Genomic DNA, 25,691 nt, shown 5'->3' with positions numbered 1-25,691 from the left:
TAAAGGTCAGCACCAACCCTTTGAATTGTGCTTGGAAACGAACTGGGAGCCAATGCAGATCTCTCAGGACCGGTGTTATGTGGTCCTGGCGGCCACTCCCAGTCACCAGTCTAGCTGCCGCATTCTGGATTAATTGCAGTTTCCGGGTCACCTTCAAAGGTAGCCCCACGTAGAGCACATTACAGTTGAAAACTTTTTTCTTCAACCAGGCTTTTTCCTGATTAATATTCTATTGGCTTTTAAATGTGTCGGGGGTATTTTATTGTTTTAACTATTATTTTGTGCTTCTTTCCTGTATTCTTATCTTGTGAACCCCAAAAAAAATTCAGATGAAGGGTGGTATATGAAATAATACTAATACTACTACTACTAATAATAATGTCTTTTTTTTGCAGAGGGTGGGGGCTTACATGCCTTCTTTTGCTTACTTCAATATGTGACCAGGCAGCCCAGCTGAATTTGGGTCCTTGGATGTCTGCCCCAAAGCCCTTCCCAATGGCACCACCGTCTCAGAACATTCCTCTTGGTAAGTCAGAGTGTTTAAGAATTTGGCAGCGACCGTAAAGCTTTCCTGGATGACACTTGAATTGCACAGATGTTGCAATATGTGGGAATTCTCTGGATTATTTCTACATTCCCTGTTCCTTTGCTTTATAATTCTGCAGCTCTTTCGGAATCTCGGAGAAAAGTCTGTTTCCATCTGACAGAGCAAGCCTAGCAGAAATCAAGCAAAGTGTACAGCGAACAAAGTCAACTTCCAGAACTCAAGCATTGAAGGTTGTGCAGTTGGGGGAATTATGATCAAATGCTTGAAGGCCAAATAAAGATTAAAATCTGATGGCCACACTCTACTCGTGATGCGCTAGTACAAAATGTTTTTCATTTCAAATTTATTTATTTATTGCCCTGCTCAGTGGAATCATGGGGCTGTTCAGTCTGAAAACAGAACATAGACGTTCATTTATTTTTATTTAGTAAAATTTATACAGTGTCCTGAACCCCTGGCCTACTTGGCAGCAAGTCAGTGTGCCAAGATCAAAGTGGGGGGCGGGGGCGATCCACACAAGCAAAGTTCAAAGTCCAGGAAATGAGGTTCAGGGCCAATCCAAGTAGCCAAGCCTGAAGTACAGGAGTCAGGATACAGAGTCGAACCCAAAGCACAGTCCCATGAAGGTCAAGGAATATCCAAGTTGAGGTCCATCAACAAGGGCAGTTGAGCAGACACAGCACCTTGGCTCTGCTTGGCTTTTGTACCAGCATGCACCTGGGCTCTGTAATAAACAAAATCTGCCCTTATTCTCTTATGGGGGACACATGGTACCTCGGGTTAAGAACTTAATTCGTTCTGGAGGTCCGTTCTTAACCTGAAACTGTTCTTAACCTGAAGACCACTTTAGCTAATGGGGCCTCCTGCTGCTGCCACACCGCCGATTTCTGTTCTCATCCTGAAGCAAAGTTCTTAACCCGAGGTACTATTTCTGGGTTAGCGGAGTCTGTAACTTGAAGCATATGTAACCTGAAGCGTATGTAACCCGAGGTACCACTGTACTGTCTTATATATTTTATAGTACAGCACATTGATTATTGTTTTCATTTTATGGACCAATGGTCTCATTAGATAGTAAAATTCATGTTAAATTGCTTTTAGGGGTTGTTTTCAAAAGTCTGGAACGGATTAATCCGTTTTGCATTACTTTCCATGGGAAAGCGTGCCTTGGTTTTGGATTAAGTTTGAGAACCAAGGTACCACTGTACTGCCCTTGGTCTCAAATTGCTTTCATTGTTGTAGGGCTTATTTTCTCAGGGAGACACCTAGGGGTGGCTGAGAGCCAGTGCAGAGAGCTGCACTCTCATCTGAACCTCCAATTTCTGTATTGCCTGAAGCAGCTGCTTAATTCATTTCTCTTTGGGATTTCAACCCCAATTTGCTTGACCGTGGCTGCATGCCCACAGCATTTTATTAGAGTCAATGGAGACTACTTGGTCCCCCCCCCCATAGTCCACATACATTTTAGGTCTATTACACTTTTTTTTGCCAACGAAAACCACAGCTGTGATCACGGGAACATAGCTGTCAACCATCCCTTATTTGGCGGGAAAGTCCCTTATCCCAGTGCTGTGTCCAGCTGCTGTCCCTTATTGATGATGTCCCTTAAATTTCCCGGGTTTCAAACAAAGCAGCTCCTCTCCCTCCCTCCCTGCCGGCCAGGGAGGAGGGAGGCTCCAACTGTGTTGCTTGGCTGCGTTGCTCACCCAATAAAGAGTCTAAGAACGACTGCGGGGTGGAGCTTGCATGCCTTGTGCCAATCAAATCGGCCGTGTTGCCTGGGGACTCACCTTTGCTCAGCGCTTCCCAGTGGAGAGGTGATGGTGGTTTTCCTTGCTGAATCTCCTTTACCGGGTTGCTGCGCTGTGGGAACCACCGCTTGAGGCTTCGTTTGGCTGCTGGCTGGGCTTTCTGCCTTTGGCTCAGAGGGGCTCAGAAGTTGAACATACCTGTGCTGGGAAAATCCCTTATTTTGGCTGCTGATCCTTTATTTTTGAGGTTGCTGGTCCCTTATTTTCAAATCTGTAAGTTGACAGCTATGCATGGGAAAGAATCATAGAATTGTAGAGTCGGAAGGGACCCTGGGGATCATCTAGCCTAACCCCTTGCAATGCAGGAATATTCAGCTGTCCCATAATGGGGATTGAACCTGCAGCCTTGGCATTATCAGCACCACACTCTGACCAATGGAGCTGATTTAAGTTACTTGTCCTTCTCACTATTGTTTCTCCTCCCACTTATGTGTCACGACACTTGTTTCCATAATAATAATAATAATAATAATAACAACAACAATAATAAATTGTATTTATACCCCGCCCTCCCCGGCCAAAACCGTGCTCAGAGTGGCTAACATCAATTATATAACACATCAAGATAACACCAAGCAATCAATTAAAATACATCCTAGAATCAAATCAGAATCAGAATAAAACCTAATCAGATGGCAACCTGCAGATTAGGGTTGGGGACCTTATTTATTTTTATTTTTAAAAATAATTTTTATTTAATTTTCAAATTATAACAACAAATTTTCCACAAATCTTAATTGAACAATTTATATATCCATATTTCTCCCTTCCCCCCTACCTGTCTTCCCCCGTATTTCTGTATTGATTTATTACAAATTCTATATCCTGCTCGTTTTACCTCTTATATAGTTGTGAAAGTTTAGTCAACACCTGCCAATGAGTCCAAATATTTATACTGTCTTTTTATATAGTTTATAAATGGTTCCCACCATTGAAATCGATGTTGTCTCTCTCATGTATCCTCTCTGTCAGCTTAGCCAGTTCTGCGTAGTCCATAAGCTTAACTTGCCATTCTTCCTTTGTTGGCGTTTTCTCTGTTTTCCATACTTCTGCTAATAAAATTCTTGCTGCCATTGTCGCATACATAAACAATCTCCAGTTTCCTTCTCTTATATCATGATTTAAAATTCTGAGCTGGAAAGATTCTGGGTTTTTAACAAAGCTTTTTTTCAACGTTTTCCCCAATTCATTATATATCATTTCCCAATATTCTTTAACCTTCTTGCATTCCCACCATACATAAAAAAGTACCATCTTTCTCTTTGCATCTCCAACATATCTTAGATCATGCTTTGTACATTTCTGCATCCCCCCCCCCCCCCGGTGTGATATACCATCTACATATCAGTTCAAATAATTTTCTCTTAATAATATACAATCTGTAAACTTTCAATTTGTTTTCCATAATCTTTCCCATGCCGCCAACTGTATATTAGGCCCAACATCCTGAGCCCATTTTTATTTGTGCCGATTTTACCATCTCATCTAAAGTCTCTCCATATAGCAAAATGTTATATGCTTTCTTCAATAATTTGGTGTTTCCCTCCACTTTGGTAAGTACCATTTGTGTGAACCTGCCTGTAAGCAGAACATAAATTACCACTGCGCATTCGAAAGAAATGTCAGGATTGCTGAAAAGAAATGTCGATATTCCTCCGTAGATAAACAGAGCGGGTCTGAGAGCTAAACCTGTTTCTTTGGCAGTAGCCTCCATGCAGCATAAAAAGCATTTTTTGGGGTGTGTGTGTGTGTGTGTAAATCCTTGCTTTTGGAAGACGGATGGTGTACAGAGCATGAATGAGAAAATGTGTAATCCAGCCAATGAGAAGCTAGACAAGATGAGTACCAAAGACTCTAGGCAGCTTGACTGAAAGAGATGATGGCTATAAATGAGACAAACAAGGAAAATAATCCTGGCAGAAGTGAAGCAATCATAAAGAAGTAGCAGAATCGGCTTTAAGCATGGGCCTCTAATACCCTTAACTGCTTGCTACTTAGCAATTGATACAGTGGTACCTCGGGTTACATACGCTTCAGTTACAGACTCCACTAACCCAGAAATTTTACCTGAGGTTAAGAACTTTGCTTCAGGCTGAGAACAGAAATCATGCTCTGGTGGCGCGGCGGCAGCAGGAGACCCCATTAGCTCAGGTTAAGAACAGTTTCAGGTTAAGAACGGACCTCTGGAACGAATTAAGTTCTTAACCCGAGGTACCACTGTACTGTTGTCTGGTACCCCACATACTGAGAGGTGATAGGCTCCAGGGGTGCCTGAGCTTAACCCAGTGTTTGGTTTCCTTGGAATGAAGGCTGTGGATGTGTTTAGGATATATGGTTTTATTTACACATATATACAAGCTGAAGGGACGTGGGTGGCGCTGTGGGTTAAACTACAGAGCCTAGGGCTTGCAGATCAGAAGGTTGGCACTTCGAATCCCCGCGACGGGGCGAGCTCCCATTGTTCGGTCCCAGCTCCTGCCAACCTAGCAGTTCGAAAGCACGTCAAAGTGCAAGTAGATAAATAGGTACCACTCCGGTGGGAAGGTAAATGGCGATTCCGTGCGCTGCTCTGGTTCCGCCAGAAGCGGCTTAGTCATGCTGGCCACATAACCCGGAAGCTGTACACCAGCTCCCTTGGCCAATAAAGCGAGATGAGCGCCGCAACCCCAGAGTCGGCCACGACTGGACCTAATGGTCAGGGGTCCCTTTACCTTTTACAAGCTGAGCATAGGATGGAGCGTTTCACAGCATTAACATGCCAACAGATCTAATGTCATACATGCAGGATAACATCTCTGAAAGAGACCGGTTGATCATGGATTTATTGCATTACAGCAAAATTTGCCTTCGGAACTGGAGATATTTTGGAAACTACTGTAAAGCATTTTGCTTCAGCTGGCTCCAGTTTTGCAGTCTAAACAGGCCAGAAACCAAAGTCTGAATGATAAGAAGAAACGACTCCCAATAATTTAGCATATAAAAGAGAAATTGGACCCAGGCTACATTTTTTATACCAGACCCTGGGTTACGTCTATGCTGTAAGTGTAAAACAACTTGCTGGGCGTTTATCAATAAAAAGAGCCAGTAAATGCAAAAACCGTCCTTTCCAACTCACAAAGTCTGAGTGTAAAAGAGGAATAAAACGAATAAATTTGAAAAACATTAGGTTCAGTCAATTTTATGCCTTCACATTTCATTTACTGCTTCCCATATCCTCCTTATTTTACTTTAAGGTTAATCATCCACGCAATCCACTTCCCCATCTACAAAGCAGAAAGATGCCTCCCACATCAGGCAAAGCCTGTTAATTTTCCGTTTTTCTATTTTGGCACTTTATCTGAGTGTTCAGTGCAATTATTTTTAAATCATCGTTTTTTGAAAAGCCCTTTTTTAGGGACATTGAAAGGTGCTTGACAGATTGAGCAGGAGGAGCTCCCTGCTGGCTTTTAACACTGATGCAACATGGGCAAGGACTGAAATGTAGAAGCTGAAGAGATGGAGGAGTTTGTTCATCAGTTTGAGGGGTCATGACAACCTGAGCCTGTGTTGAGTGTGAGTGGGTGGCATTTTTGAGCCAGAGGAATAAAGTCAAGGGGTTGTGTTCAAGCAGCGCTAAGGCGGATGGTCTGTTACTGTAGCAATTGAATGTTCTCTCCTACCTTTCTTGCCCAGATCTGGGGAGAAGAGAGAGGAAATTGCCTGCACTTCATCCTTGAGCAAAAAGTCCATTGAATACCACCCCAGGGACTAAATGAACACCATGTATTTATAACATGAATGCAAAAGGATTTAAAAACTTTACAAAGAATTAAGTCTATGGCCAACAGAGTAAGTGGTACCTTGTTTCTCAAAATTAATCCGTTCTGGAAGTCTGTTCCAAAACCAAAGCGTTCCAAAACCAAGGTGCGCTTTCCCATAGAAAGTAATGCAAAATAGATTAATCCGTTCCAGTCTTTTTAAAACAACCCCTAAAAAAAAAAAAGCAATTTAACTATCTAACAAGACCATTGATCCATAAAATGAAAGCAATAATCAATGTACAGTGGTACCTCGGGTTAAGAACGTAATTCGTTCCGGAGGTTCATTCTTAACCTGAAACTGTTCTTAACCTGAAGCACCACTTTAGCTAATGGGGCCTGCCGCTGCACTGCCGCCGCACTGCCACTGTGTGATTTCTGTTCTCATCCTGAAGCAAAGTTCTTAACCCGAGGTACTATTTCTGGGTTAGCGGAGTCTGTAACCTGAAGCGTCTGTAACCTGAGGTACCACTGTACTGTACTATAAAATAAATAAGACAGTATTGCAGATGATATATATTTTTTTTTAAATTCTTACCTGCACTGATGATAGTCATTGTTTGGATGGGGGGCTTTTATCCATTTCTGCAGTCACACAATCAATCAATCAGTAGCTGAACTGGGTTCCACACAGTCGCATAAACAAATGAACTGAAAAAGCCTCAAAAACAAAAAAGTAAAATAAATAGCAAAAACAAAAGCACCAAACTTAATCCGTTCTGGAAGTCTGTTTGACTTCCGAAATGTTCAAAAACCAAGGTGCAGCTTCTGATTGGGGCAGGCGTCCCGGAAGCAATAGCTGATAGCTGCATTGGATGTTCGGCTTCCGAAAAACGTTTGAAAACTGGAACACTTGCAGGTTTTTGGCGTTTGGGAACCAAGGCGTTTGAGTACCAAGACATTTGAGAACCAAGGTAGCACTGTACTGTATACAATAAAATCCAGCAATCATTTGTGACCAAAGCTGAAAAGCAGATACTTTGTATAAGATCACATCAATGCACAGAAGAGCTTTGCAAACTTTTCCTGTTGGTGACACACTTCTTAGACACGCAGCATTTTGTGGCGCCATAATTCAGTTTTACTAGCAAACCAGAGGTTAAACTGACACCTTACAAGAGATACGGACACACATTGTAATAACGAAATGTATGGGGAAACAATATAACACATGAAAACGTTTCATTTGTATTTTTGAAAATATATGATTTGTAAGATAATAACATACATTTCCAAGATTGTTGTAATTTACCATTTTTGTGGCTCCAAAAAACCCATGCTTTTTTTTGCTGTGGTTCCCCCCTCTCTCACACAAACACACAGAGAGAGAAGGGGGGGGAGAGGACATATGGTTTCTTTAACTTCAGCAAGAATGGCTTGGTTTCACACCAAAACTGTGCTTTGTAGCACCTTTGCGTGACACACCCACACACTGCAGGTGACACACTAACATGTCATGACATTCAGTTTGGAAAGCTCTGATGTACGGTATCCTAAAATATATCGCTCTGTTGCTTGAACGCATCTGTCAAATGCTTTTCAAGGAGTGTGTTTCAAATAACATGCCAGACACGTTTCAACTTATAAAACCATCTTCAGTGGCTTACAGCTGGAAAAGGGCACGGGCTCAGAGGGCAAATTCACATAATATATTACGCTACTGAAGATTTTTTGTAGCTGAAGAAGAATTGTCTAAGGCTTTTCTGCAATATCGCAATGTCCAAGCCCCAGTGACCTCCAGTCCTCATTTGCTGTCCTGGCTGCTGCCCAAGACATGAAGACAGAGGCTCTTACTTGGAAGTAAGAAAGAGACCTTTGTTCAGGCAAGTAATAGCTCAGCAGACACAGTGCTTGGGGGTCATGGATTCAGGAGCTCGGGAGCAGAACAAGAAGTTCAGAGCTGGATGGAAGCGATGAAGATGTCACAAGTTTCAATCTCATACATACTTTCCCTTAAAGTAAACCCAGTGGTCTCAGGGAGACTGGCTTATGAGCTTGTGCTTCTGGAGTGGGAAAACAGCTGGCAGAAAAAAGGGTTATGTGTTCTCTTCTCCTCGCTGCCCCCCTCAGCTTACCCTTACAAAAAGCGGCAAGTGGTACTTCATTATACACAGTATGTCAAGTGTAGCTTACCCAAATTTCCAACTTGGTTTTATGTTCAAGAGGGTAAGTGTGATGAAATATTACAATGATGAAATATCGCCTTGGTAAAATCAAGGACTCTTGGCTGACTTCCTTTCATTGTGGAAGGATGATATATTTGCACAACGTGTTTTGAGAGGTAGATACCATTTCCTGGAGAATTTTCCCTGTAAAAGGAACCCTACTTCATCCTCGTTTTCTCAGATGTCATCCCCACTGAGTTAAATGAGGCCCAGGCTATGTAAACGCCATACTTTTAAATAACATTCCCCCCTTCCCAAAGAATCATGGGAACTATTGTTTACCCCTCACAGAGCTTCAGGAACCCTTAGCAAACTACAGTTCACATGATTATTTGGAGGGAAATGTGCCTTAAATGTAGTGTATGTGAGCAGCCTCACTTACAGCACACATTTAAAGCATGTCCTGTCTCAACCAAGAATCCAGGGAACTGTAGTTTGATTGGGGGGTGTCTCCTATCAATTCTCCTCACTTATAGCAAACTGCAGTTCCCAGGATTCTGACAGCAGGGGTGTGTTTTAATTGTATAGCATGTATACAGCCTGTTGTTGTACCATCTCGTCCTCTGTTGTCCCCTTCTCCTTGTGCCCTCCATCTTTCCCAACATCAGGATCTTTTCCAGGGAGTCTTCTCTTCTCATGAGGTGGCCAAAGTATTGGATCCTCAGCTTCAGGATCTGTCCTTTCAGTGAGCACTCAGGGCTGATTTTCTTAAGAAAGGATACGTTTGATCTTCTTGCAGTCCATGGGACTCTCAAGAGTCTCCTCCAGCACCATAATTCAAAAGCATCAATTCTTCAGCGATCAGCCTTCCTTATGGTCCAGCTCTCACTTCCATACATCACTACTGGGAAAACCATAGCTTTAACTATACAGACCTTTGTTGGCAAGGTGATGTCTCTGCTTTTTAAGATGCTGTCTAGGTTTGTCATTGTATACAGCATAAGCGGGATTTATTTCATGTAAACATGATATAAACCTGCCCCTCATGATCATAGACAAGGGAAGTTTTGTTCTCTTTGGTATTCAGAGATGGGAGGAATGCATAGACTCCCCTGCTTAAATATACAGTGATCTGCCCAAGAGGTACTGAATAGGTATGCATGATGGAATCATCCTGGAATTTCATGCATTTGTCCCAGAACCTTTTGATCTCGGGCTAATAAAGTTGACTCTGCAATCTTTGAAGCTATCATGTGAGTCTAATTGTGTAAGATCGTTAACACAAGATAGTGCTAAAAGCCTTAGAATGCCATTGAGATGGGGGAGTGAGAGGATACAGCCAGCCAGAGTAGAGGTCAGTTTGCACCTCCAGTGATACAGGCCTCACATCTCCTGATTTCCTCACCTCAACATCTGTCTTGGTAAATCTTGAATCAGTATAAAACATATTTTCTCCTTGGCTTAAAGCTGGAAGAAGCAGCTTACCTGCTATGTGTTAATTCATTTAGTTTTTAGGAAACCCTATTGAATATTATTGTATTTCTATTGTTTTGATGTAAACCATTTGCAGATTTTTATTTTATTAAGCAGTATAACAAATAATACAAATAGACAAGTAGTTAAAACACAAAGATTGCTGATGTGCAAAAAGATTAGGGCACAACCAGGTGACCCCCAAATTGGGCCAGCTCTAGGAATGTAAAATTCATGGGAAATTTGACCATTTAAAAAATTTGAACAGGAAAAATATTTCTTTTGGAAAACTGAAATATAGTCAAACTTCCTTTCTTATCAGATATATTTTGCAGCTTTAACAACATAAAACATATCATTTTAAATTTAAGGTTGTCTTAATTTGATCAATGGCAAATGGGTGCCATTGACCTGGGGTTGAGCTCCAAGTGGTATTCAGCCATTAAGACTGATCTTCCAGTTGCAACCCCTTGTGGACACTGCAATGTGGAAGAGAAGAAAGCCTAACCCGGCTAAATAAAAAACCTTAGCAGAAAAAGCTGGAACTGCAGCTTTCCAGTAAGAAATGAGCTTCTCTCACACTGAGAGCAAACATTCCTTGGGTGGGTCATGTTGAAACTGAGTAAATACACTGAGTCAATTTTCTATGCATGCTTCCTGTATATGATTCACAAGCTCATGCCAATGAGATACAGTCGGTCACATGCATGTATACTCAGAAATAAGGTCTAGTTCTCACAAGCAATCCATTCTGGAGATGGGTTTCTGTCTGGAGTATTGTGATTTAGAATTTTAGATAACACCTTCCTGGCATCCTTTGCAAGACCGATAATGTGAGGTCTGACACTTAAGTTTAGAGAGGTGCTTGGTGTATGTGGTGGCACTTTAATGAGCCAACATGCTTATAACTTTATTGAACAATGATTGCACAAACTTCTATTGTACTCCACAGGAAAGGTTAAGTGGCTGAAGGTATTGATCATAGTTGGATTTTGAAAACATTTGTTGAGGGTGTTCAAGAGATAGTTTGGGGGGGTGATAGAAGTAAAAAAAACTGCTCCTTTTCCCTTATGGGGTACCCAAGAGCCCATATAGAGTCCTTTCTTCCCCACTTTCTTAACCTGGATGCCAACCCATCTGACAGCCATTGAGGACATGGAGATGCACATGGTAGACAGACCACCACTTGGTATCCCCTCGTCAAGCCTAATTCAGTTGCACATTTCTTGCCCGCAGTAATTAAGTGTCCAATAAGAGCTTCATCAGAATCTTGCGCTTGAGGTAACAGAGCAATGGGCTTTTTGGGAACCGCTAGGAAATGGGTTGGAGCTTGTGGGGAAATGTCATGGAGCGCAAGGCACTTCTCGTCCTCAAAGAGGATCTTCGCGGGGATCTCTTTGCGGATGATCTTCCCAAAGATGGTGTTCCTGCCCAGCTGCGCTACCTGCGATTTGCTGATCTCGTCGGCCATCGCTCCACAACCTGCCCATGTGATGACACATCTGAAGCATGTTGTTCCATTCATGCCATTTCAGAATGTGGTGCTTCCTTGCCTTGTTTTCTTGCCTTGTTATGGTGCTGGGAGCCCAGTACAGATATTTAGAAACCAGGGGCATTTGTATGCTTGCAGTGCGAGTTCCTTTGCTCTGGAGGTATGGCTGTTGTCAAGTCTTCACAGTTTAGCGCGCAAGCTCAGCAGGCCAACACTTCTGATGTGTTAGTTGGGTATCCCCTGCCTTTATCCATATCTGGCATAAGCTTTTTTTAAAAAAGGCAAAGAACAGCACCACCACTGTAGCATATACAGTCGGCAATGTTACGTACTGAAGTTCTCACCCTGGGCCAGCAGGGGGATACTCTAGATAGTTTTCACTCAGGTCCACATATGCAAATAAGGGATTGAAAGTGACGTTCAGTGATTGGATAGTTGTAGAAAGTGGTTACTGTTTGCATTCAGTTCCCTTCAGTTCAGTTCAGTTCTGGCCTGTGAATAAACAAGAGCTGTTTGAAGAGTTGCTGTGTCATCTGATATGTTCACCCACAATTTAACAAGCAACATAATAATAAACATGCTTTTGTGTGCCTGCACAGCCTATATATCCTGAGATATATATCATGCTTTGATCAGTTTAATGCATTTTGCTTTCATCTTGGTTTTAATGCGTCTGTGTGGGGTTTATTGTTAAGTGCTTTGGGTCGCCCTGGGCAAGTTAAAGCGACCAACAAATTCTTTTTTTTATTATTATTAAATATTAATATAATTAATAATTATTTTCCCCATTGCAGCAGATCTTTCCTTTCTACAAAGGATGAGAGGGAGGGAAATGAGGGGATCAGATTTCCAAGGGAAGAATCGATTAGCGTCTGCTTTTCATTCTTCGCCTAAGACTTCAACTCCCAGGAATCCTCGCGTGGGAGGGAAAAGTAGGCGTGGTCAGGAGAATTGTTTTTAAATGTGCATACGTTCGCTTCAGATGATGATTATTATTATTATCTGCAAGGGAACCTTGTAGGGGAACAGTGGCGTCATGGCAATATCCGGGCCCCTTCGCTCTCCCCCCCCCCCCCCGCCCATTTAACAACCGTTTGAAAGAGTGAGCACGAGCGTGAGGGGGCGGAGACGACTCTTCCCCAAATCAGCCAATCCTCAGTCGAGCTCACCCCCCCCTTCACGGCGGGGCTTAGGCGTAAACTGGGTACGGAGACCCGGCTCGGCCAATAGAAAACCGCCTTGTAGGTGGGCGGCGCCCAACCCAACGTTCGGAAACAAGCCGGTGAACCATGGAGACGCGCGCGAGAGGCAAACAGAAAGTGAGGAGCAGCGCCCCGGTGACGTCGCCCGCCCCGCCCCCCGCAGGAGCCACGCGCCAATAGGAGGCCGGCATCCCGGAGCATGAGTTTAGCGTCTGCCCACCCCGCCCCCCGGTGCGTCGGGACAGCCAATGGGAAGCGGGCAGGGAGCGGACGCTCGCTTTTTTGAATTGGTGTGTGCGTCGCTGCAGGTCCCGGAATGGCGGCTTCCCTCTGAGCGGAGAGAGGCCTTGAGTCGCCCTGGAGGGTGAGGCGAAGGAGGGCGGAGCCTGTGGGAGGAGGCCGGGGGCTCCGGGGGGGGTTAGTGAATGGGGGGGGCGACTGAGAAGGGGGAGTTGGGCGAGTGTGGCTCGCGAAGGGGAGAGTTGGGCAACGGTAGCAGGTGGAGAGGGATGGGGAAGCCAGCTGGCTGAGAAATGGGAAGAAGGCCTCGAGTGGCGGCGGTGGTCGCAGTTGCAAGGTCAGCGAAGGGGGCTTGGTTTTAGTAACGCCCCCACCCAAAAAAGAAGAATTAAGAGGAAAATCTGTTCTAGAGTCTGCCTGGAAGTCCCTCTTTTCCATCTCTGTCCCCGCCACTCCAAACCCAGGCATATAGAGACTGGCCAGGGGTGAAAGAAATGCACTCTGTACTTGCTCAGAGGTGTCACCTTTTTTGCATTTTATTTTTTTACATTCAGGGCCTAAGCTCTCAGAATGGGAAAAAAAGACGGATGAGCCTTAGCGTGTGTGTTATAATAAGGGGTATGTTAAGGAAAATGGAAGTTTATTATTTTATATATGTATAGGAAAGTCTTGGGTGTGTGTGCCTCTTGTTTTGCAAACTTCATCTCGGCACCTACCTGGAAAGGCAGGGTTTAGGCATTGTGGTGCCGTCTAGATGTTGCGGACAGCAACTCCCATCGTCCCTTACCAATGTCCATGTTGACTGGAGCCGATGGGAAGTGTAGTGCAATGTTGGCTACCCTTTGTAAGGTGTAGCACAAATGCGATTTCACCTGTGCCTCTGTTTCACCCTTACGTCCAACGCTGTGCTGTAGCTAAGCCAAAGTACATGGAACTGAAACAGTCAGAAACTTCACTTGTTTACTGCTGCCTCTATCCTCACCCTTTCCTCCTGTTATTCCCCTTGTTTCTATTTCTGAATTATATGGATTTTGGTTAAGGAACTTTCAGGTCTGCACATTGGAAAGGACCATGTTCATAGGTGGTCTTAAATAAAAATAAATAAATAAAATATTTAGGCAAAGGTAAGCTCTGGTTTGCACCAAGTGCTTGATCACATCTTAAATATTTAGTTGCATGTTAAAAATTTCTAAGGTGTCCCAATGTGTAGATTATTTTGCTAGATCAGTCCAAAGCTCTGTGTAATCCCAGTACTGTTTCCAGTACATCCAATATGCCCTTGTGGAACTCACCAGCAGGGTATAATGGTGATATCTGTACCCTATTTATTCCCAGCATCTGGGAATTGGAGAAAGCCAGAACAGCTGCCCTGTGAGAAAAGTTGGGGCTATTTACGGTAGTTTAGAAAAAAGAAAAGCAGACAGGGGGACATACAGGTGTATAGAATTAGGCAGCGTGTGGAGAAAGTGCATAGAGGGAAGTTTTTCTCTTGTAATACAGAATTTGATCTTATCAAAAGAAGTTGAAGGGTGGGAAGTCCAGAGCAGACAAAATGAAGTATTCCACAGTGCACAGCCAAGCTTTAGAATGTGCTTCCACCAGATGTGACGACAGCTAGATTAGATTACTTTAAGAGGGGAACAGACAAATTTATATAAGGATATCAGTGGGTGTGTTTGCATGTCATGCTAAGCTATGATTTACTGTGAACATGCTGATCACGTCTGCATTAATTGTCCCTTCTGACAGGCAGGAGCAACAAACCAGGATCCTTGGCTTAGTGTTGTGGCTGAAACAGAATTACAGTAGTAGTTTCTTTAGCTCCAAGCAAACCAGGATCTGAAGCCAAGGTCTGTTCTTGGCTTACCTGTTGTGCTTTGTTTGAATCATGATCCCAAGGCATGTACTGTGCATAGTTGCCTCTGCTGACCTCTGGAGTGAAGCAGGAGTGATCTGCGTTTACTATGACATCTGAATGCAGCCATGCCTCTGAATGCCAGTCACTGGGGAACAACAGTGGGAGAGAGTTATCGTGCTAATGTCCTTGTAGGCTTTCCAGAAGTATTTGGTTGGTTACTGACAAATAGGATGCTGGACTAGATATGCCTTTGGTCTGATCCAGAAGGGATTATCTTCTGTTCTTACAAGGTGTTCTAAAATAAGAGGTAGTCCTTAAATCACTACTTTGTAATATTGAACGTAACCCTGCTTTTGAGTTTTGCTTTAGAGATCTGGCAATCCTGCTCTGCGCCACAATTACAGTTTGTTAGTAATGGTTGTCACCTAATGTCAACACATGCTTTATTGTGTGTATAGGTGTTATAAAACAGGTCAGATGGAAAAACATCACACTGGAGTACAATTGATTTATAGATGTGTTTTGAGTAAGGATGAAGTAATGATACTTAAAATACAGATTGGGGGGGGGATCATGGGTCTGTATGTGATACAACAGATTAGATTTATTTCAGATGCATGCTTAAATTCTTGATTCCATCTTCTATAAAAACTTTGGAACTTTGGAATGTGGTGGGCAGGGTTTATGAACTGAACTATCAGTGATCAGAGATGGAGCATGTGTGCATTTTCATCTGCCCACATGAAGCTCTGGTTTTTCATGTTGGGTTCTGCCTCACTTTGATCCATTGTTCACTGATCTAGTGAATAAGTCATTGGTAACTGCTGGGGGGAAATTGATTGCATATTAAGACTCCATGTTGCAACACTAATGCTTGGCATCTTCAGTCATGTGCTTCCTCACATGATTCCTTCCCGTACCAGCACTGCAAGTGCAGCAGGTCGCTGACCCAACTGTGGGAAATGACCACGTGAGCCCAAAGTTCATGGACAGCTAATGTATTGGGCCCACCTAGTGCTTGCTTCTTGCTTTCTTTTTGATTTCTAATAATTTGAAGAGCTGCCTTATTCTTGTTCTCATATCTTAAAATGAAATAAAAAGCATATGCAACACCTTTCAATTCATGCTGGTTGTGCACTTGTTCCTCTTTGATTGGATATCTGCCTCAACACTCAGTGTTTAGGAAAACTGTAGATTACAATACTGCTCAAAGCATTTGCACTCATCTAAAATTAGGTGTGTTGCAGGGCATCACCTACTTTGTGTAGATGATTCCATCTGTTCTGTGCTGAAATTATTCTGGAGCTAACAAAGGATATGCAGGGACAATTGTAAACCTGGGGTGGTCTTAACTTGTCTTGCATAGTCGATTCCCCCTTTTATTGTAGTCTATTGAGATGTTAAATGTTCTGAACACTACAAGCCTATCTAATATTCTAATCTGTGTTAAGCTGTTTTCAGTATGCATTCAAAGTGCCTTGCTGGTTCAGATCAATATCCAGTATTTGCAACAAGAATCACAGCAACCAGCTAGGTGGTTCATTGGAAATTGGCCCACCTGTCATCACACTACTATCACAGAGTATAGTTTATCTCATCTGCTCATATTTTGCCTTAGCTGTGTGTTCCTGTGTGTTTTGCCATTCCCTCTCTTATGACAGTGTCCTTTAAAAAACAACAACATTCCAGCCCCACCCCATAACAGCTGTGAAGTTGTGCGTACAGTTGCATAATAAAAGGTGGCATATGGAATGTGAAAGTTAAGCAAAGCTTAGAAATCAGAAAGAGGGCTACTGTATGAGCATTGATGGAGTGGCTGCAGAAGAAGCTGTAGATGCAACACCTTGAAGTTTATGTAGAGTCTTCTTAAGTAACGGGGAGAGATATTTTAGCAGTTGTTCTGCAGTTACTAAAAGGGAGTAAGACAGACAGGAAGGCATACAAGACAGACTTTCAGTTGTCTGGGCTTCATCATACAAAATAAAAGGTCAGATCTTATGTAATGAAGCATAATTTCTCTACACTCGGTACAAGCTTGAAATACAGGCCTCCTCCCTTGAGACTTGACAGTTTAGAGAAAATGAGAGGCTTACTATTCCTCAGATTTTTTTCCTGCTCAAAATGTTGGTCTTTAATTGCTTCTACTTAATTTGATAATGTGAAAAGAGGTATGTTTATATGATGTATAAAGAATTCATATAGTTAAACACAGCCAGTTACGTTGTGGGTGTTATTGTTAGTTGGATTTATGTAACTATAGGTTTGATAGTGTCCTGTAACCTGTCAGCTTCCCCTGCTGATGTGCCAGGAGTTGCTCTGGTACTTGTAACACTTGCACGAGCATTTTACATAGCATGGCACACAAGTGAACTTAATCCCTTCCAGAAGTCCGTTCTTAAACTGAAACTGTTCTTGAACTGAGGCACGCTTTCCCTAATGAGGCCTCTTGCTGCCAGTTCCCTTCCACTGTTTGGATTCCATTTTTAGACTGAGGTAAAGTTTGCAAACCAGGACACTACTTCAGGTTTTGCGGAGTTTGTAAACTGAATCATTCGTAAACAGGACTGTTCTTAAACTGAGGTACCGCTGTACTAGAGAGTCATGGACACCAGAATTCCATGAACACGAAGACGAGCACGAATGAATACTATAAATAAACAGCATGTTGAGAAAGTTGCTAATTTGGCTCCAGCAGATTTTGCAACATCTGGACAGCGCATATAGTTATGGAAAAATATGTTTTGCATAAACATCTTCAAGTATGATCTTATAGCCCAGGTATCTTCCACCCACTGACCCACCCAGAAAACCCCCTTTCCCCCTGTAGTGTTTAGACCCTGCAGATCTTAATGGCAAAACAGAACAGGAAGCAGCAGCAGGAATTGGTAAATGCAAGAGGAAAAGTGAAGCTTTGACAATGTAGGTACAAGCTCCGGTATGAGTATTCAAATTGCAGAGTTGCTTTTGGAGTACGGTTAGGAACCTTACATAGATTGCTAATAGTTTCCTAAACGGTGTGTTTCCTTAAAAATAATAATAATTTACTGGGTGATTCCCTTGCAGCCGTAGAAGTGAAATACCCTTTTGACCATGGCTGACAACAGTACGCTCATGTCTGATACAGGGAGGAGTCTCTTGGCAGATTCTTCCATTCTTGACTCCAAAATTACAGAATCTTCAAAGGAGAACCTATTCAGGGGATCAGCTTCAGATGATGAAGGTAATGGAGTGAATGGTTCTTATTTCAGAATGTGGATAAAAGTAACTTGCTATAGAAACTCTTGCAATCTAGCTATGAATCTAGTTATACTTCTCTTTGTATTCCTCTAGTTTTTTCAGATGGGAGCATTTACATGTGTGCTTTTATAGCAATATTTATGTTATACTTAGCTGAAGCACAAAGCACAATGCAGACTCTTTCCTGTAGGCTTATTTTGTTTTTATTTACTAATTAAAGTATTTCTGTTTTGCCTTTGGCTTCACAATGGAACCCCAAGGCAACTGTCAACTTCATTAAAATAATAAAAGCAAGTAGAACACAAACAGCAGCAGCAATAGCAACTTTATAATGGGTAAATATCAAAACCACAGATGTAAATTGTGAATATATTATTGAAAAGTGCACAAACCAACAAAAAAAATTCTTTTTGTCTGATGGCATATAAAGAATAAGCTTGTGGGATTTTTTATTGGATAGCAAGATGTTCCATAATCTCTAAAGGACCATTTTGCACATAATGCTAAGCCAAACCAGTGGCTTGGCGTGAACAAACAAACGTGTTTCTCCCCAAGCCTTGCTTCTGCTGCACTACCTGCACTAAGCAATGCACTACCTGCAATGCACTACTTGCACTACCTGCACTAAGCAATGGTTTAGCTTAGCATTAAACGTGAGCCCAGACTTGTGGTTGGCCTCACTCTAGACAGAGGTTTTCAACCTTTTTGAGTCCATGGCTCCCTACATTCTTTCTGCGGCACCCCTGTGGGGCTCAGGAGCTCAGTTATGTCACCCCTTGCCTTCTGAGCTGGCAGCCTCTTGCCCTTTTTCAAACACCCTCTCTTGTGGAGGGTTCCCTTGGCCTTCTCCCTTCTCCTTGGGAGTCCCCTGTGCCTCCCCAGTCTCTGAGCTGCCCCCCTGCCCCAAAGAGAAGTGCCTCCTCACACTGCCCTACTGGGGCATTGGAAGAGGATGCCCCTACTGCATTATCTGGATCCATTCGCAACCAAGATTCAGGCCTAGCTTCAGAACGGAGTCAGCCTTGGTTACCCTGACCCATGACCTTTATCGGGACAGGGATAGAGGGAATGTGATCCTGTTGCTTCTCTTTGATCTCTCAGCATCACTCAGTACCATTAACCATATTGGCTGGATCGACTAAGCGAGTTAGCAGTAGGAAATATGGTGATTCTACAGGGCGGTTTTCAGAAAGTGACACTAGGAGACTCCATCTGCCTTAGTGGCCCAACAGAGACTGGCCAGAGGTGAACGTGAGGTCAGCACCTTACCTTGGGAGACAGCAGCGGGCACTGCCGGGCCTGCATGGCAGAAAGGCTCCCTTTCGGCTCTGGGCACTCAGAGGCCTTGCACACAGCCAGCACAAGAAAGCCAGAGCGGTGCCTGCATGCCTGCTTGGCCTCCCACTTGTCTGTCCGTCCCAACAGCAAGGGCTGGTTGGGCTCCCTCGCCAACTTGCTTGCTTACTCCAAGGCTGCCTCAGCTCCTGGCAACCAGCACCCTCTAGCCAGCCCCAGAGCCACCATTCACCTGGGGAGCTTGTAGCTAGAGCTGCTGCAACAAACAGCTGTGCAAACCTTTGGGAGGCAGAGACGTGAGAGGGCATCAGAGGAAGGGAGGAAAGGAAAGAAGGACCAAGGCCAGTGTTGCCCACAGCACCCCTGACCATCATTCAAGGCACCCCACGGGGCCAGAAACTGAACCCCCGCGCTAAACAGTTGCCGCCTGTATAGGTGAATTACATGTATAAAAGGGTGTTATTGGGAATATAAGCTTCTTCTACTTCCTCTCCCTTGTTGAGAGAGAAGATAGGTCGCTTTAATTCTGCAATCATATGTTTAGATACTGTTTGTTCTTTTTTCACCTCTCCCAAAAGAAGAAATGCCGCAGATTGAAACTAGGGTAGTCCTACCGAAAGAAGCTGCAAAATGTGAAGAACTTCTGAAAGCTTTGGAGGTAAGATTTATCAGGCCCCCAACATGATGCCCATGACTGAAATTGTGCCCTTGAAGATTTCTGGTGCTCTCAAAATTCTAAATGCCCATGATCCCAAAATGGTATGCGATCCCTCATGTTATTGAAAACTTGTAGTTGAGGCTTTGGATTATTTCGTTCTCATACTGAAGTTCTCCTCTTCTGCAGACCATTAAGATAATGGAAGTTCCCGTTATAAAGATAAAGGAAGCTAGTTCTGGTAAATCGGAAGAAAAACTTATTAAAAGTATTATCCATATGGTATGTTGGGGCAATTATGTGTACATGTCTGCATGTGGTCTTTTGCACTACTGGGACAGAAGTGGGCAAAATCAACAATCTCATCACTTGGTATATGGATAATATAAAAGCACAATAGTAGTGAATGGTGCACAATGGAGCTAGCTGAATCGAAGCTTTGACACTTTGGGGTGTTGTTATTGGTTCTGAATTGATGTACGCCTGTGATCGTTATGCTGATGCATCTCATGCTCATGAATTAGAACTCAAATTTGATTTAACTATTAAAACTCTTTGCTTCTATCTGCAAAAAAGGAGTCACGTTTCTGTTGAGCTAGCTTCAAATTTAATGGGCAGTTTCTAACTCAGACTTATTTTTATTGAAATAATCCTGCTATATAAGTTATAGGCAGAAAAACATTTTTGTTAGCTTTACTATTGTAAATAATACTTGATTTTTTTTGTAAACAATTGAAGGAAATTAAAGTGCCCTACATAAAGACGGATTCAGTGGAGGAGTATAAGAATTCCGATTCGCCAGAATTTGAGACCATTTTTGTGATAGCAGACTTTCAAGATCCCATTTTCAACGATTTGCACAAAGCTGACTGCAGAGTCCTTGGGCCCCCAATAGTACTGCACTGTGCCAGAAAAGGCGAGGTAAGAATATACATTGTAAAAGATCTTGAAATGGTGGCTAGCTTCTGTTTTAGACATGCATATATTTGGATACAATCATGGCTTCCCCTGTAAGTCCTGAAATTGGGACCTGTTTAAAAATGTATTTTATTCACTTGTCCTTTGGGATACACGTTGAATTCTTGATCCATGTCTGTATTAAATAGCACAGTCATAATCTTTGACAGATCTGTTTTCACTCATTTTTCCACCTTACCGTGTGGCTCTCTGATATCCGTAGTGCAACATTTGAATGAAGCACACTTCTGCATCTAATACTTGAAAAAAAAATAGAGTCTTGTGGTGCCTTAAAGGCTAACAGGTTTATTAGGGCATTAAAAAAAAAACAACATCCAGGGACGCAGGTGGTGCTGTGGGTAAAACCTCAGTGCCTAGGACTTGCTGATCGTAAGGTCGGCGGTTCGAATCCCCGCGGCGGGGTGAGCTCCCGTCCTTTGGTCCCTGCTCCTGCCCACCTAGCAGTTCGAAAGCACCCCTAAGTGCAAGTAGATAAATAGGTACCGCTTTATAGCGGGAAGGTAAACGGCGTTTCCGTGTGCGGCTCTGGCTCGCCAGAGCAGCGATGTCACGCTGGCCACGTGACCCGGAAGTGTCTTCGGACGGCACCGGCTCCCGGCCTCTTGAGTGAGATGAGCGCACAACCCTAGAGTCGGTCACGACTGGCCCATACGGGCAGGGGCACCTTTACCTTTACATTTAAAAAACACATCCATAATGAAAATGTACACTAAACAAAACATGTTAATACAGGAGGTTCTGATCAGGTCTGTGGTCCTTTTCTTGCATTGCTGTAACTGTGTTTTCTTCTTCCCACACAAATCTCTCCTCCTCCCTAGGGAGTCTTTAGCTTTAGCGTCCTTTGTCTTGTAAATGTGACTTCTTCATTTAGATGTTAACAAGGACAGTATAGGAAGAAACAACCAGGAAGTGACTTCTATAGAGCTGTAGGTTTGATTAAACCAGTCCCCTAGTTCCCTGAATGGGTGGCAGTTTACCCTTCAAGTGCATGATTTTCACACAAGCTGACTTAATTGTCTTGGGGCGTCTTCTGTGACAACTAACCAGTTTCCTTTTATTTCAGCCTCTGCCTTTCTCATGCCGCCCGTTGTACTGTGCCAGTATGCTGAATCTTGTGTTATGCTTCACAGGATTCAGAAAGAAAGAAGAATTGGTAAGATTGTCTTTTTTCCATGCCCCTTAGAATAGTTCACCTACATTGAATAATAGTTGAAGAGGTTGCAATATTGAGTGGAGATCCGAATGGAGCTTGGAACTGACTGCTGTAGCAGCACCACTTGAGGAATGTTCAAAGAAGTTTGTTTTTTTTAAAGTCACAAAGGGAATAGTGTGATGGACATGAAATGGGGACACCTCGATTCAAGCTTCCACTCAGCACTGAGTGATATTCAGCTGTGGGATGGGGACTGGTCCAACTTGAAGACTTGATGTGTATATGTTCCTGCAGGCATTTTAAGGGCATTTTCTGATTTTATCTGCTGATTTTTATTTGTTATGTGCTTTCTGTGATTTTTATGCACACTGCTTGGAAATTTTTGTATATTAATAGTTGAAATCAACAGAATGGGCTCAATGCCATATACACCACCACATGGAGTCCTCCTATGGAAGACAGGAATACAATTATGAGACACAAGTTGGTTAAAAATACCAAATGTTTGTGGGGTAATACTGTGAGTGCTGATTAGTGGAGTTAACTCACTGCAGTCAGCAAGTAGTTAGCTTCTCTTTTTGCCTCTGGGTGTCTTCACTAAACATTCCTTTAAAGTTTTGGATTTTAACCAATTCCTTCCATACGGTAGAGTAGCATGGCATTTATGGGGTGAGATACTAGGCTTCGGACCGTTCCAACTCGTATACAGTTTTTTCAGTTACCCTCAGAACATTGTAGTCAATTGGAAGTAGAGTAGACATCTGCTTCTGCTTCCCCTTAAATGCCAGGTTCATAGGATGAATTTTTGACTCTCCTGTGCAAAGCACCCCTAAGCAAACCTTGCTCCGAACTCTTGACCCTCCTGTGCAGGAATGCCTTTAAAGAGAGAAGTAACCATTTTACAACCCAAATGTTGCAACGTAAACCGAAAGGAGAATGGCTGGAAGTACTGTTGCTTCGTACGTTGAATTGCAGACAGCATATTATCTTGGTCTAATAGCGATTTTGTTTATAAAAAATAAATAAAACTAACCCAATTTTGTTCATAGGTGAAGCTGGTGACTTTGGCTCATCATATGGGAGGGATTATTCGACGGGATTTCAATTCAAAAGTTACACATTTGGTGGCTAATTCTACGCAAGGAGGCAAATTCAGAGTATGTTCATTTCCCTTTCTAGTTCAGAGTTTGGGTGCAGAATATGTTTTTTTGCATATACCAGGCATACGATGCAAAGGGATGATAAGTATTGTATGTACATTAAGCTGTGGGCAGGAGTAAATGGATTTTGCATTTTTGATTGTGCGTCTTTATTTTAAGAGGCATTTCAGTATTTTGAAGGATGTCTTGGAGGTGTATTAGAGTGGCATTTTGAAGTTGCATAACTTTTCATTTAAATGTCAACTCCAAAGCAGTTGAAGATACAATTCATGTAGATAGGTATTCTGTTGCAAAGCCTATAACTGCAGCCTTGTGCTGTCAGCTGGAGGTCTAAGAATGCAGTACAGTAGTTCTTATGGAGCTACCTTACGACCCAGTGGCAGGAGAGGTTTAATACTGTAACTGGACAGCAGTTTTGTTCTGGTTTTGTTGCATCTGGCCATATTAAAATGAAATCTCACTTGTGTCTACGTTTCCCACAGGAATGCAGCGAAGTATACCATAGCTGTCTTCCATGAGCAGACATCTATTTTATCTAAATCATTTAAAATACAGTTGACCATTTATGGCTTAGTAAAATAATGAATTGTCCATATTCATATATATGATGGATTTATTGAGGGCTGGATAATATGGCTCCCTTCCAAAATGTTGGGGTGGATAGACATAAATCATTGATTGAAAATCTGATTTACATTGGCTTCCCCCTCCTGCAGAAGGACTGTAGCTCAGTGGTAGAGTATCTGCTTTGCATGAAGAATGTCCCAGGTTCAGTCCCTGGCATCTCAAGGTGGGACTGTATGTACCCAGTCTAGAATCCTGGGGAGACTATTCCAATTAGTGTACACAATACTGAGCTAGATGAACCAATGATCTGGCTCCATTCCCCCTGTTATTTGAATCAAGGAAGCAATTCAATTGTTTTAATATTTCCTGAAGGAGCATGTATACTAATCAACTTGCGTAATTAAAGCTTGCCATTAAATAAAGCTTTTATATTACATGGGAGCAGAATCTGACCCCCTCTGGTCATGAAGTCTGTGTGTAGTCAGGAATTTCTAATGCCTTCATGCAAAAGAAAGGTGGGAGGAAGGAATGTGCAAGCCTGAGTATTGCCAAACTATATTTTGATGTTGGATTTTGAATATGTGGGTGCATGTTTCACTATTATAATGTTTGACTCCAAAGGCCAGATTTCACCTGCTTTGTTCTTTGAACTTTGTGTTTCAATAGGGGCCCATGGATTCAATTTTGTGCGCTTGCCACGCTTCCACTAACATCAAGTGTTAAAGTACAGATCTTTTTTTTAAATTAAAAAAGCCCACAAATGTTAATTCTGTTTATCAAGCATAGATTTTTGTGTTTTGTGAAATACTGTGATCTTTACTAAGTAAGCCTTTGCAAGGGCATTTCCCCCCAGTCTGCATAGGAACAGTACCTGTTAACCTCTTTCTCTGCTGATTTGCAGGCAGCTGTGAGTCTAGGCACACCCATCATGAAAGCAGACTGGATTTATAAGGCCTGGGAGAAAAGGAATGACATGTATGTATACTGTACATTCTTCAAAGTGGCATTGGTATTTGCACTTGCGTGCAGGACAGTGAGCAGAAACCATTTTCTGCATAGGAAAACATGGTGCAACAAGGTTTAATTCCCTCATCCCATTTCCCCCCCCACTCCTTAGTGACTTCTGTGCTGCTGCTGAGGAATTCAGGAAAGAATTTAAAGTTCCCCCATTTCAGGACTGCATGTTGAGTTTTCTTGGATTCTCTGATGAAGAAAAGAAGAGCATGGAAGAAATGACAGAAATGCAAGGTAAATGTGAAAAAACTATTGCACTAAGAGTCTTACATACATAAAATGCTTTAAACCTCCTCATGCCCCGGACAAAAAGACTACTATCACTGTAAAAAGATACTTTTTTTGGGGGGGGCGGCACACATATTAAATAGCTAGCATGTTATTATATTGCTGATACTACAGATTTGGATGCTCTGTTTTACTGAGAACGTGCTAGTGCTCATATTTGTAAATGTATTACAGCAATTGATGACTTGTTTAATGAACTGTATACCCCTCTATTATACCTATCTATGGAATCATGCTTTTCTACTGATTTGCACTTAAAAGAGGTTGACGTTGCCATCTAAAGCAAGTCTAAATGCCGAGAATTCGTTACAGAACAGATGTCAAACGCTTAAGCTGTATCTCAAATTGCATTTGTGCAGATTTGTGCTTTTTCTTTAATTCATGTACAGCTTCCTGAACGTAAAAATGTGGAGAGCCAGCTTTGTATCATGCATTATAACAAAAATCTGAAGCTGTGTGAAAGAAATCAGTGCTCTCTCCTTTAAATGTTATTCTGAGTATGGTTAGTGTTGTTTGTAGGTGCTCTGCCGTTCTTGGAGCACTCCATATCTTCATATCCCTTACGCTAACCTTCAAAAAGGCCAGTATTATTCTCAAAGTACAGACAGAAGAAATAAGCAAGTTCCATGTAGTGAGTTCATAGTTGTGAGCTTTCAAGTAGGGACATTTAGGTTTATCCTCTTAGCCAGTATGTAGCACCAACTAGTGATGCCCTTCTCCAGTCTCTAAAATCTGAATCTGCTTGCCATTGAGCCTCAGATTTCTTCTATATCTTCCTTTCTAAACTCTTTATTCTGAATAAATAATGGTTTGGGGGA

General features: G+C 42.5%; 2 protein-coding genes and 1 long non-coding RNA gene across 15 annotated transcripts in view; 2 read left to right on the top strand and 1 right to left on the bottom strand.

Annotated features, from left to right (window-relative positions):
• On the top strand, window positions 1-854 carry LOC144328114 (uncharacterized). Its single transcript, XR_013393352.1, has 2 exons — window positions 1-526; window positions 666-854. It is a non-coding gene; the product is annotated as an uncharacterized LOC144328114 (long non-coding RNA).
• A 9,916-nt stretch (window positions 855-10,770) lies between these two features.
• Window positions 10,771-11,986, bottom strand: LOC114596753 (adenosine 5'-monophosphoramidase HINT1). The gene is given in 2 exon segments (XM_028728490.2): window positions 10,771-10,913; window positions 10,915-11,986. Coding segments are annotated over 2 exon segments (408 nt in total). The 5' UTR covers window positions 11,259-11,986; the 3' UTR covers window positions 10,771-10,849.
• Window positions 11,987-12,648: 662 nt separating this feature from the next.
• The window catches only part of ECT2 (epithelial cell transforming 2), a 43,387-nt gene continuing 30,344 nt past the window's right edge, over window positions 12,649-25,691 (top strand). For 2 of the 13 annotated variants that reach the window (XM_028731594.2, XM_028731587.2), the window contains exons 1-9: window positions 12,650-12,791; window positions 17,589-17,745; window positions 19,640-19,716; window positions 19,903-19,995; window positions 20,452-20,634; window positions 21,755-21,844; window positions 22,894-23,001; window positions 24,473-24,546; window positions 24,689-24,819. In XM_028731594.2, coding sequence (XP_028587427.1) covers window positions 17,616-17,745; window positions 19,640-19,716; window positions 19,903-19,995; window positions 20,452-20,634; window positions 21,755-21,844; window positions 22,894-23,001; window positions 24,473-24,546; window positions 24,689-24,819 — 886 coding nt within the window. In that variant the 5' untranslated portion in view covers window positions 12,650-12,791; window positions 17,589-17,615. Of the gene's footprint in view, window positions 12,792-12,981; window positions 13,005-14,416; window positions 14,518-17,588; window positions 17,746-18,022; window positions 18,098-19,636; window positions 19,717-19,902; window positions 19,996-20,451; window positions 20,635-21,754; window positions 21,845-22,893; window positions 23,002-24,472; window positions 24,547-24,688; window positions 24,820-25,691 lie in introns of those variants that run through there. The other 11 variants (XM_028731593.2, XM_028731583.2, XM_028731595.2 and 8 more) reach the window with 8 other exon arrangements.

This window comes from Podarcis muralis, chromosome 6 (genome assembly GCF_964188315.1).
Source record: "Podarcis muralis chromosome 6, rPodMur119.hap1.1, whole genome shotgun sequence".
NCBI lineage: Eukaryota > Metazoa > Chordata > Lepidosauria > Squamata > Lacertidae > Podarcis > Podarcis muralis.
Note: the sequence above shows the minus strand (reverse complement) of the source record. Positions and strands in the feature narration are given on the sequence as shown.